The sequence below is a fragment of the Salmo trutta genome, chromosome 6, assembly GCF_901001165.1.
Source record: "Salmo trutta chromosome 6, fSalTru1.1, whole genome shotgun sequence".
Taxonomy (NCBI): domain Eukaryota; kingdom Metazoa; phylum Chordata; class Actinopteri; order Salmoniformes; family Salmonidae; genus Salmo; species Salmo trutta.
Window position 1 is genome coordinate 22,825,122 of NC_042962.1, and position 13,265 is coordinate 22,838,386.

The 13,265-nt window shown below is 43.1% G+C and overlaps 1 protein-coding gene across 8 annotated transcripts in view; it reads left to right on the forward strand.

Annotated features, from left to right (window-relative positions):
* Window positions 1–13,265, forward strand: part of c6h8orf34 (chromosome 6 C8orf34 homolog) — a 246,429-nt gene that overhangs the window by 160,222 nt on the left and 72,942 nt on the right. For 5 of the 8 annotated variants that reach the window (XR_003878730.1, XM_029755795.1, XM_029755796.1 and 2 more), the window contains exons 12-13: window positions 6,806–7,395; window positions 10,817–10,913. Coding sequence is in view for 6 of the 8 variants with exons in the window: in XM_029755795.1 (XP_029611655.1) it covers window positions 6,806–7,395; window positions 10,817–10,913 (687 nt within the window). In the remaining 2 variants the exon portion in view is untranslated. Of the gene's footprint in view, window positions 1–6,805; window positions 7,396–8,068; window positions 8,187–10,816; window positions 10,922–12,210; window positions 12,274–13,265 lie in introns of those variants that run through there. The other 3 variants (XR_003878731.1, XM_029755800.1, XM_029755799.1) reach the window with 3 other exon arrangements.

The following is a 13,265-nucleotide window of genomic DNA, read 5'->3' on the forward strand; positions in this document are numbered from 1 at the left end:
ACAAGGACTCTGGTGAAAAGTAGTGCATGATACTGGGAATAGTGTGCCATTTGGGAAGCAGTCTTAGATGTTTAATAAACGGGCTGTGAGAGCCATGTTTTAATTGGAGAGGACAGGAGGAGGAGTGGAAGGGGAACTATCTTCGTCACACTTACAGTAACAGCATGACTGCATCAACACCCAAATCATTTACGGTCAGGAAGAACGATTTTCCAAACCGACCGAAAGAATGCTTTTGTTTATCAAAACATCAGTAAGAAGCTCAAGATGATCATATCGGCTTTATGGGAACCGATTATTTATCAGCATATCCTGTTTAGTCGAATCAAACACCAACTATATTGGTCATGGTAGAATGGGTGCTGTGTGGGAGAGTATGACATTTCACGCCCTCATACCTATGACACCACTGCATTTTCTTCACTGCTAATAAACACTCGCATAACACTGACCAAAATATGTAATTATAAAAGCAGCTTCATGTACAGTTTCTCAACATTAGCAGTAGCTGTGTATTCATTTATCACTTGTTGTGTGCAGTTGGATATTCAAGTCGCTTCCTATAGGTATACATTTGGTGTTTCAGTAGATGTATCCTGTTTTCTCAAGTTACTAACCCAGATCTGACACTGTGATGAAATAGTATGGAAATGCATGAAGAACCCATGTACAGTGCCTTCAGAAAGTTTTCACACCCTTGACTTTTTCCATATTTTGTTGTATTACAGCCTGAATTTAAAATTGATTAAATTGAGTTTTTTTGTCACTGGCTTACACACTATAGAGTACAGCAGTATGAGTCATACTACCCATAAAAACTAGCAGTCAAAGAGGGAAATGGTTCCAATTTTTTTCCACAATTAATTTTTCCCATAGGGGATTTTAGAAACACTTAAAATAAGGGCTGTGTTTTGTGTAGGCTTACCCTGGTGTGACGTTTTGCTAACTCTGTAAATCTCTCGACGGCAGATAAAAAAAGTCTACTTAAATTATTATACAAAATTCTTGCAACCAATAGAATGCTATGTATTTGGGGGTACAATCATCCCAGCTCTGCAGATTTTGCTGCAACGAAACAGAATCATTAGATCATTTATTTTGGTACCGTCCATATGTAGCTTGTTTTTAGTCGCAGGTTCAGGTATGGCTGAAGAATTGCAACATTTACCTGGAGCTAACTCTACAAATAGCACTTCTTAGTCAATCGATTAATAATATCATACTTTTATCAAAATATGTATCTTTAATTTACAATCCGTAGAAACTATGAGAATAGAAAGGTTCAGAACATTTGTGAAACATCACAGCACAGTTGAAAAATATATGGCAAGTAGAAATCAAAACTGAATGGTGTTCGTAGATAGATGGGAGGGGTTGAGTGGAGCTGAAGGATAGGACTAAAAATAACACGATAACTCATGTAAAATATACAGTGTCCGTAAAATGTATATATGTTCAGAACTGGATGGTCTTTAGAGATACTGTAGATAGGAGGGGTTGAGGGTAGCTGAAGGATGGGATTAAAAACAAACGATAAATATTGTAAAATACACTGTGTCCTTAAAATGTACACTAACGTTCAGAAGTTTTGGGTCACTTAGAAATGTCCTTGTTTTTGAAAGAAAAGCAAAAAAAATTTGTCCATTAAAATAACATCAAATTGATCAGAAATGCAGTGTTGTCACGCCCTGACCATAGAGAGCCCTCGGGGTTCTCTATGGTGGTTTAGGTCAGGGCGTGACTAGGGGATTTTCTAGTCTGTATTTTCTATGTTGGTATATTAGTATGGTTCCCAATTAGAGGCAGCTGTTTATCATTGTCTCTAATTGGGGATCATACTTAAGTTGTTCATTGTTCCCACCTGCTTTGTGGGATATTGTTCAGTTAGTGCCTATGTGCGCTCTGCACTTCACGTTCGTTGTATGTTTGTTGTTTTCTGTAGTTTCACTTTGTATTAAAATATGTGGAACTCAACTCACGCTGCGCCTTGGTCCGTCCTTTCCGACAAACGTGACAAGTGTAGACATTGTTAATGTTGTAAATGACTATTGTAGCTGGAAACGGTTGATTTTTATGGAATATCTACTGTACATAGGCATACAGAGGCCCATTATCAGCAACCATCACTCCTGTGTTCCAATGGCACGTTGTGTTAGCTAATCCAAGTTTATCATTTTAAAAGACTAATTGATCATTTGAAAACCCTTTTGCAATTATGTTAGCACAGCTGAAATCTGTGGTGCTGATTAAATAAGCAATAAAACTGGCCTTTAGACTAGTTGAGTATCTGGAGCATCAGCATTTGTGGGTTCGATTACAGGCTCAAAATGACCAGAAACAAAGGACTTTCTTCTGAATCTCGTCAGTCTATTTGTCACGGCTCTCTACGAGAGGTGGGTGTAGGAGTCAGGCGCAGGAGAGGAGTAGATGCAATCAAAAGTGTTTAATAAGTCCATCCAAAACATACAGGCACAGGACCTGAATACACAGTCCAAAAACACCCCTAGAAATAACAATCTAGGGAAAACACTTGAATGAAACAAACGAACAAAATAATGTCACCCAACATAAAAACAGGGAAACTAAAATAAACCCGAACGATACAAAGCGGGTAGGGAGAAAATAAATACCCACACTAATTAACCTAAACAAGGAACAGGTGCACAATCAAAACAGACAAGACCAAACGAAAAAGAAAAAAGGATCGGTGGCAGCTAGTAGACCGGTGACAACGACCGCCGAGCACCACTCAAACAGGGAGAGGAGCCACCTTCGGTGGAAGTCGTGACACTATTCTTGTTGTGAGAAATGAAGGCTATTCCTTTCGAGAAAATGCCAAGAAACTGAAGATCTCGTACAACACTGTGTACTACTCCCTTCACAGAACAGTGCAAACTGGCTCTAACCAGAATAGAAAGAGGAGTGGGCGGCCCCGGTGCAAAACTGAACAAGAGGACAAGTACATTAGAGTGTCTAGTTTGAGAAACAGATGCCTCACAAGTCCTCAACTGGCAGCTTCAATAAATAGTACCCACAAAACACCAGTCTCAACGTCAACAGTGAAGAGGCGACTCCGGGATGCTGGCCTTCTAGGCAGAGTTCCTCTGTTCAGCATCTGTTCTTTTGCCCATCTTAATCTTTTCTGTTTATTGGCCAGTCTGAGATATGGCTTTTTCTTTAAACCTCTGTCTAGAAGGCCAGCATTCCGGAGTCGCCTCTTTACTGTTGACGTTGAGACTGGTGTTTTGCGGATACTGAACAGTTGATGTTGAGATGTGTCTGTTACTTGAACTCTGTGAAGCATTTATTTGGGCTGCAATTTCTGAGGCTGGTAACTCTAATGAACTTGTCCTCTGCAGCAGAGGGTCTTCAGGGTCTTCCTTTCCTGTGGCGGTCGTCATGAGAGCCAGTTTCATCATAGCGCTTGATTGTTTTTGTGACTGGTCTTGAAGAAACGTTCAAAGTTCATGAAATGTTCCGCATTGACTGACCTTTATGTCTTAAAGTAATGATGGACTGTCATTTCTCTTTGCTTATTTGAGCTGTTCTTGCCATAATATGGACTTCGTCTTTTACCAAATAGGGCTATCTTCTGTATAGCACCTCTACTGTACCTTGTCACAACACAACTGATTAGCTCAAATGCATTAAGAAGGAAATACATTCCACAAATGAACTTTTAACAAGGCACACCTGTTAATTGATATGCATTCCAGGTGACTACTCTTTCATGAAGCTGGTTGAGAGAATGCCAAGAGTGTGCAAAGCTGTCATCAAAGCTGTCGTTATTAAAAATAAAATAAAATCCCAACCCTACCACCCCTCCCCTGATTGGAGTAAACTAAACGACAACAATACTTCTACTGCTACTTACAGCTATTTTAGCTCACATGTACGGTACATGTAGTTGAATAATTATACATACTGTACTGTATATTCCTAATTTCCTCTTTCTGCAAGTGCTGGATTTTCACATACAGTCCAATCAACTATTCATTCTGATCTTAACTCCAACCGTCCGATGTCGACAGATGAACCCATCTTTTTCAGTATAATACGATTTTGCTATTTCCCTTTGCAGTACAGCCCTCCATTTTACTGTGACGTCTTACAAGGGTCTTGAGCCTCCCTATTTGTAACATTTATACCGATATTGCCCTAAAAATTATGACTTTACCCAAAAGTATAATGATATTTCCCATTGACTGATCAAGGTTTTTCCGATCCCCTAACAAAACAGTTTGCAGGGTCATCTGAACCCTGATATGGCATGACAACAATTCCTGGACCTGACTCCAAGAGTGAGCCACCGATGGACAGTACCAGAAAATATGTTCTATTGATTCTGTTTCCTCGTGGCAGAGTCTGTGTAAGGCTGACTGTTCAATGCCCCATCTATTAAGCATTGTCTTTGTAGCAAGTATTTTATATAATAGCTTCAATTAAAACGAACGTATTGATGTGTCAGTTGATTTGTATAAACCAGTTCATAGACCAGATGCCGAGGTATTGGGACATCAAAGAGCCAGACCCCCAACTGACTTGAATTTTATGTGGCGTTGCTGTCAAACCATTTGACTTTAAGTGAAACTGATACATTTTTCGATGTACACTAATCATTTTTTGCCATTTCAGGTTTTTAATGGGTGGCTAATAGAGAAATTCTTTAATTTCTTCTTTAAGTAATTGCCTCTTCCAATTATGTGGCAGAGCCGCAATGAATTGGCTTCATTTAAAAAGGAGGATACTTTACAGGGATTGCCAATTCATCGAAAATGTGTGGTTTTAAGCCATAAAGCTTCCCATAATCTCAGGTGCTCATATATTGTCATTTCTACACACAGGTACATTATTCCCTATATATGCCCTATGCGCCCTGGTCAAAAGTATTGGCTATATAGGGAATAGGATGCCATTTGGGATACAGCCATGTTCTCCTATATTATATAGCTCTATTAGATCAGAGGTCAGCAGGTCTACAAACACAGCCTATAACAGCATATGGGCTAAAACAACACAGGACTCAATGTTAGTGTATGGTGCACACACACACACACACACACACACACACACACACACACACACACACACACACACACACACACACACACACACACACACACACACAGTATCTGAGGTTAATTTAAAACAACAAAGAACACAATGTCAGCATGATGTACACACACACATACAGTAAGTGAACATCTTGCCACGATGTAGTATCTCTGTCTGGTTTCAAGAGACTGTTACAATTACAACGAATTAACTATAGATCCAGCTATGTAGTTATTAAATACACAGGGTGCCGGATGGACGCTATACAATACAAACATTTTAGAAGAGTTTTCAAACAAACCTACAGACACACACTTCTTAAAACGTTCAAACAAGCTTAAATCATATCTCCAATGCTGCTCAGTGCTCTTGTATAATATTAGTTGACCTGCAGTATCATAGTAGTTTTGGAGTGTTTTGCAATATGTGGATCGACTGTAGCTAGTAATTTGCAATGAGTGAACATGTGTTTTGCATTTTTGAAGCGTGGAAAAATGAAATGTTGTTTGTTTTGGAGAAGTCTCTGCTCATAAATGGTTGAAGTCAAGGTTATGAAGTACATGTAATGCTTCCACTACGTGTCATTTATTAAATGTCACAAATACACGGTTCTCTGCGAACGCTTAGGGAGTTAGGGTGCATCCCAAATGGCATAATATTCCCTACATAATGCACTAATTTTGACCAGTGCCCATAGAGCTCTGGTAAAAGTAGGGCACTATAGGGAAAGGGGTGCCGTTTGGTACGAACTGTTCATGGTGAGTCATTCCTGAAAATATCCCTCTCGCATGATAACTCCCAGCTTGGATCGCTGAAAACCCAACAGCGTCAGAGCCTTAAAAAGGACAAAAACAGGGAGATGAGGAGCGGAGAGCAGGCTACCCCCAGATGTTCTCATTGGCAGTCCTATCCCATCCTCTGACAAACAAAACTGTTTTCGTAACTACCAATAAAGCAAACAAATATATTTTCAGAATTTTGGAATAACACACTGTGTCCCAAATTGCACCCTGCTCCCTATGTAGTGCACTGCTTTTGACCAGAGCCCTATGGGCCCTGGTCAACAGTAGTGCACTACATAGGAAATAGGATGCATTACATAGGAAATAGGAAATAGGGTACCATTACGTAGGTAATAGGGTGCCATTACATAGGAAATAGGGTACCCATCCCAAATTGCACCCTGCTCCCTATGTAGTGCACTGCTTTTGACCAGAGCCCTATGGGCTAGGGCTCTGGTCAACAGTAGTGCACTACATTGGAAATAGGGTGCCATTTGGGACGAAATCTTCATGTTATCTGACATTCGTTTTTTAATGTCAATCCGGAATTTTTACTGAAGCAGGATTCACCACAATTTACAGAGTCAGTAAATATTGTTTTCAATGACCAATGAAAGGGGTTTTAAGACAAACATCATGAAAAGGAAAGGCAGCATTCCCACTCCCCTGTTATGAAGCCTGTGATATCTTCTGGGATGTTTTGTAATGTAAATAAGTCCATCCTGTGTTTTTAGTCCAGAAACACACATCAATGAAAATCAGAGCGTTGAGATGCTCTTTTTGAAAGATTTGAAAGATAAGCGTGTATATATGAACAGGGCACACCTTTGCCCTTTCTCTGTTTTATATAATAAGGCCCAGATATTTTGTTGACTGTGTCCCCTGGCCTTACTTTTATACAGTATGTTATTTGTCATGAATTAATTTAATTATCAAACATGTCTGTCTTTGTCTCTGTGCCCCTCCAGAGGTGGAGAAGGACCTGGCCAAACTGGCGGAGCAGGGGAAACTAGCCCAGCGGAGCCCCAACAGCCCCCACAGTAGTCTGCTCCTCGCCCCTCTGTTCCACACCTCCCTCCCGGGGGGAAACCTCCCCAACACTCTACCCTTACCAGGCCAGACCTCCAGACCTCCCTCCAGACCCCAGTCCCCCATCCTCAGCGCCCGCTCAGCCAAGCCCAGCTCCATAGGCTACCCCCTGGTCAGCCCAAAACTTAGCCCTCTGCTCACCCGGAAACCAACCTCTCTCACCATGACGACTGGTCACAGAACTCATTCTCCCAGCAACCCCAGCAGCAGAACTACAACTCCTAGAACCCCCAGCAGCAGGCCCATGACCCCCAACAGCCTGCTGACCTCCAGGTCGGCCATGACGGCCGTGACCCCAGGGGTTGGAGGTCACGGGGGTCATAAGGAGGTGACGTTCAGGAGGTCGAGGAGCAGACCGGTGACCCCCACCAGTCAGCCGACCCGACCCAGGCCCCTGCTCACCCCTCCTGGGCTGAGTACGACAGATAGTCTGGGCAAGGCCTCCAGCCTCAGGGCCTATCTGTCAGAGGTACCCATTCACACCGGGGGGAAGTTTCCTTAAAGCACAGATCTAGGATCAGCCTTTCAAAATCATATCCTAAACTATAAGAGGGATAAGTCAAAACTGACCTTCGTTTGTCATGCTACAGTAGGTCATTTTAGGATGAACCAGTGTGTAAAAGAACAGAAAAACCCAGGTTTAATTACCATAAACCTTGGGTCATGGAAGTGAAATTTACCCTTCATTTATTGTATTTCCTTGGGTAATGTAATGGGTTGTAATAGGTTGGCATTAGAACATGAGAGCACGCGAGGGTGCATAGAACACACACACACACACACAGCGACATCATGGGGGGTTTGGCATAGTGATGGGAGGTCCATACAGTAGGATGTCTACTCACTGTGGAAAAAATGTGTCTGGCTTTAAAGGGGAATATTTCAATGGGATTTTTTTGTCTCAAGTTCCTTTTCATGGTCTACTTCACAGCCACATTGTTAAATATGAGACCCCCTTTCTGAGGGCTTTATTAATCGCGGGCAGGAGTTTTGGATTCCTCTGTGTTTTTTGGACAGTTGCTTGAGGTTGACGCCTACTGAGATGATCAAAAACACCAGCGAGCGGAGCGGAGTGACCTGATTCTGATTCACAAATGATTGGAGCCACCTGGACATGCGGGATGACTAGTGTCCACTGAAAGAGAGAGAGAGAGAGAGAGAGAGAGAGAGAGAGAAGAACAGAGAGAGCTATCAAATCAAAGTTTATTGCAGTAAAACGTCAAAGTACACAAATAATGAAAATGTAGAAAGAGTACAAAAGAAACAAGAAATCAAGAACGAGGAATCCAATTAACAACCCAAATAGCATTGTAGCAGTAATCAAAATACAATCTATACGTATGTACAGTATAGCCAGAGAATTTACACCAGATATACTAAGAATTATATGTACAACAGCAGATACATTAGAATGAGCTATGTCGAGAATCCAGTATGTAAATAAATATGTGGTGTGTATAAACAGTGTAAGAATACATTGTGCAGTAGTAGAAATATTAGAATAAGCTATGTCAGGGATACAGTATTTAAATACACAGAGTGAAACGGGAAGTGTCCAGTGGTTCAATGTCTATATAACATGCGACAGCAGTGTTGGCTGTGAGTGTGTGTGTTTCTGTGAGTATGAGGTGTGTGTGTGTGTTTTGTGTGAGTGAGTGTGCGTCACCTGGTAGACAGCTAGTGATGGAGAGAGAGAAGTGGAGAGGGTCGAGAGACAGAGAGAGAGAGAGAGAGAGAGAGAGAGAGAGAGAGAGAGAGAGGCAGAAAGAGAGAGAGAGAGAGAGAGAGAGAGAGGCAGAAAGAGAGAGAGAGAGAGAGAGAGAGAGAGAGAGAGAGAGAGAGAGAGAGAGAGAGAGAGAGAGAGAGACAAACAGAGGCAGAAAGAGAGAAATAATCCTGGGCCTGTTTATGAAACTGGATGTACAGAAAATAAGGGAGAGGAAGAGAGAGGGGAGAAGGAGAGAGGACAGGAAAGAATGGATGTACAAACCTGATTCTTCCTCTTCCTGTTGTAACTCCTCTTGAAACACTGCGTTTACGTCCCAAATGGCACCCTACTCCCTTTAATAGTGCACTACTTTTGATCAGGACTCTACAAGAGACGCTTGGAGGCGTCCTCTCTTTCTCCACCATCGAGACTAACTGACAGGCTGGCTTACTGACTGGCTAAATGACTGACTGACTGACTGGCTGGCTGGCTGGCTGGCTGGCTGACCAGCTTACTGACTGGCTGGGAAACATCCATCACCTTTTAACACTGAAAAACTAGAACACATAAAAGCCTTTAGACAGGAACAAAACTAGAACACATAAAAGCCTTTAGACAGGAACAAAACTAGAACACATAAAAGCCATTAGAAGGGAACATGGGCAATTTATTTATTAAAGTTTGGCCCCGAGGACTTTACTCCAAGGTGTACTTGGTTTTAAAAGCTGTAGAACTAAAAATGGGGAACTCTTTGGTTTCTAGTTCACTAACAATTTCTCTGTAATTTTCCTTTTAGAGAGAGAGAGAGAGAGAGAGGAGATGGAATGAGAGAGGAGATGGAACGAGAGAGCGAGAGAGCGATAGATAGACTTTCTCTGTTTTCAACCGTCAAGACGTTTAGAAATACAATGTTTATATAAATGAGTGGTATAAAAATGACAGAATCTAAAGGCTCAGACACACCAATAGTTTGCCAGCCGAAAGTACTTAGTACCTCCGAACAGAGTGCCGGCAGTAATTTGCAAACCGAGTACGCACCGGTTTTACATGTAGAATCGACCTAAATGTCGTCAGCCAGACGTCTACAGTGGGTGGTCCGTAAAACACAGAGTGCTGAGCGATCGGCAGACGAACTCTAGATCCACATTCTGTGCGATGTGTGCAAGCCTTAATGTTGCTTACAGACTTCTAACAGCTGTATCAGATATATATTTTCCAGAAGAACATGTTTTTTTTATGGTTCACTCTGAACCTTGGCCCAGATCATGTTGTATGCCTACATTTGTAAATGTATAGCTATGTATGCAGCTTTCCTTCATGATGATTCAATTATTTATCTCTCTAATTCCAAACAAGTTGTATGTATAGTATACATTGTTGTTATGCTATTACGGCCAGAGCTCATCACTATATGGAGCTCATCGCACTTTGCTAAACTTAAAAACAACCTCTCAAAATGATTTGTAGGTAGTTTTTTTTATACTCAATTAGACACCTGTTGTTTACCTACAGCATGAGTCAACCCTGTAATGTCTCCTCCCATCTCCTCTCCTCCCATCTCCTCTCCTCCCATCTCCTCTCCTCTCCTCCCATCTCCTCTCCTCCCATCTCCTCTCCTCTCCTCCCATCTCCTCTCCTCCCATCTCCTCTCCTCCCATCTCCTCTCATCCCATCTCCTCTCCTCCCATCCCATCTCCTCTCCTCCCATCTCCTCTCCTCCCATCTCCTCTCATCCCATCTCCTCTCCTCCCATCCCATCTCCTCCTATCTCCTCTCCTCCCATCTCCTCTCATCCCATCTCCTCTCCTCCCATCCCATCTCCTCCCATCTCCTCTCATCCCATCTCCTCTCCTCCCATCTCCTCTCATCCCATCTCCTCTCCTCTCCTCCCATCTCCTCTCATCCCATCTCCTCTCCTCTCCTCCCATCTCCTCTCATCCCATCTCCTCTCCTCTCCTCCCATCTCCTCTCCTCCCATCTCCTCTCCTCCCATCTCCTCTCATCCCATCTCCTCTCCTCCCATCCCATCTCCTCCTATCTCCTCTCCTCCCATCTCCTCTCCTCCCATCTCCTCTCATCCCATCTCCTCTCCTCTCCTCCCATCTCCTCTCCTCCCATCTCCTCTCCTCCCATCTCCTCTCATCCCATCTCCTCTCCTCTCCTCCCATCTCCTCTACTATAGGATGAGTTCTACCAGCAGCTGCAGGCCATCAGACAGCCATGGCACGTTCCCAGTGACACAGAGAGTGACCTTCTGGAACCACCTGAGCAGGACAAGTGTGAGTAAGCGTGACTTACCTTATACTTTTCATCCACTCCCTCTCTTTCTCTGCTCTTTATCTCTTTCTGGCCCTGTCTCTCTCTCGTTCTCCCTTTATTGCTCTCTTTCTACCTCTGTCTCCATCTTTATCCCCACTGCTGTTTATTTCTCTCCCCACCTTTCTTTTTGTCTTTTCTCTCCTGTACTGACTCACAAGGGAAGTCATTGTTCCTCAGTGTTTCACAGTGTCAAACGTTTTCATGAAGTCAGTGGTATTCTACTGCCCCATAAGATAATCGATCGCTCTCTTCATGCCATTGGCCTCACACTGTAATTTCCTTACTTCAATTTATTCATGTCATCACTTCGATTTTCTGTGATTAATGTACAAAGTATGGCTTTCCGTCGGCCTAAAAGAGGGGATTTATACCTTAATGTACGCTGTTAAGTTCAGTACAAGAAAAATGAGATTTTAGTCATGAAACGACCCTCGCTACACAGGAGGCAGACGTCTTGTGAAGTTTTAAAAGCTGAATATGTGATTTCTGGGTGGATAAGGTTGCTGATATCGTCTAAGATTACATCTCCGGCAGTATTCACATTAAGAGCTAGTCGATGGACATGAAGGACTCTCCGTTGCATCTCATGAATCCATAAATCGTTATATAAGTCTGGCTTGGGTACGACGTAGCTCTCTCTCTGTCCTTTGAACATGACATCACTAGGTGTGCATCCCAAATGGCACCCTATTCCCTACAGGGCCCATAGGGCTCTGGGCAAAAGTAGTGCACTATATAGGGAATAGGGTGCCATTTGGGACGCCAGCCCCATCTTTGAACATGACATAATTAGAGCAGAAGCCCCCCTTGATGGTCAGATAAATAAATCAGTTGAATGTAGTAATATGTCATAATTATTCATATGTAATAAATAATAATATAATGTGGTCTCAATAGTCCTATCAAACCATCAAATGTACGTGCTCTTAACTTTTATGGTGAGAGTTGCGTATCGCCACATCCTCAGAGATGGCTTCAGATATTGTAGAAATGCGTCAATGAACACACACACACACACACACACACACACACACACACACACACACACACACACACACACACACACACACACACACACACACACAGTACACGTGCCTGACGTTGGCCTTGTAGTTAAGACCACCGCCCTCAGCACATATACGATTCCCCTGACTGTGTGGGCACGAATCCCGGCACCTACCGGCCCAACTCAGTATCTCCCTTCTCTCTGTCTCCCCTTTATTGCATGCCGGTCTCTGTCATTGAAAAAACATACAGAAGGAGAGTGCATATCCACACATAGCCAACTTCTTCAGTGCGGGTGGATTATACCGCTACAGTGTAAGTACAGTTCATCGTAGATAATTCTGTTCATGTTGAAGTCAATTAATTGAATTTATCTATCAAGCCAGATGGAACTAAATCTGTCATTTGGCCCTAATTCCTCTCTTTCCCAGAACAGTGACAGAAATGTTCTGCAAATAATGTATCACATAACGTGTCCCAAATGCCACCTTTTTCTCTATGAAGTGCACTACTTTTGACCAGGATCCATAGGGCTCTGGTCAAAAGTAGTGCACTATATCGGGAATAGGGTGCCAGTTGGTATCCACACACAGTTTTCTCAGTAAACAACAGGGCCTGGAATCATCTGCTTGTACTGAGACTGAAATGCAAGTGGGAATTGGAGTCAGAGGGCCAAAGGTTTTTATGGAACTCATGAAACAGGGACTGTGTCCCAAATGGCACCCTATTCCCCATATGGTGCACCACTTTTGACCAGGGCCCTTAGAGCTCTGGTCAAATGTAACGCACTATATAGGGAAGAGGGTGCCATTTGGGATGCCTCCAGGAATTCCAAGTCAAACCAAACATTGCGTTACGCAAAATGGCGGCAATCAAATGGAACTGTAAGACTACAAGACAGGTCTCCCTTGGTTGTTGTGCCAAAAGGAACATAGCTGGTGAAGTGACCAAACGTATTTTGCTTATATTCTCGGGCTATGGCAATGATGTGTTTAGAAAAGGATACGAGCCACACACTACTGGAGAGAGAGGGAGGGAGAGAGGTGGAGGAGGTGGAGAGGGGAGAGAGAGGGAGGGAGAGAGGTGGAGGAGGTGGAGAGGGGAGAGAGATGGTTGAGAGCGAGAGAGGTGGAGGAGGTGGAGAGGGGAGAGAGATGGTTGAGAGCGAGAGCAAGAGAAAGAAAGAGAGAGATGCCCAGCTGCAAGACCTGAGAGAGGGCTCATGGGGTGCGATGGCTGCTGACTGACTCAGTAAGTGTGTGTGCGTGCGTCTGTGTTTACATTTGTGCGTACGTGTGCCTGTGTGC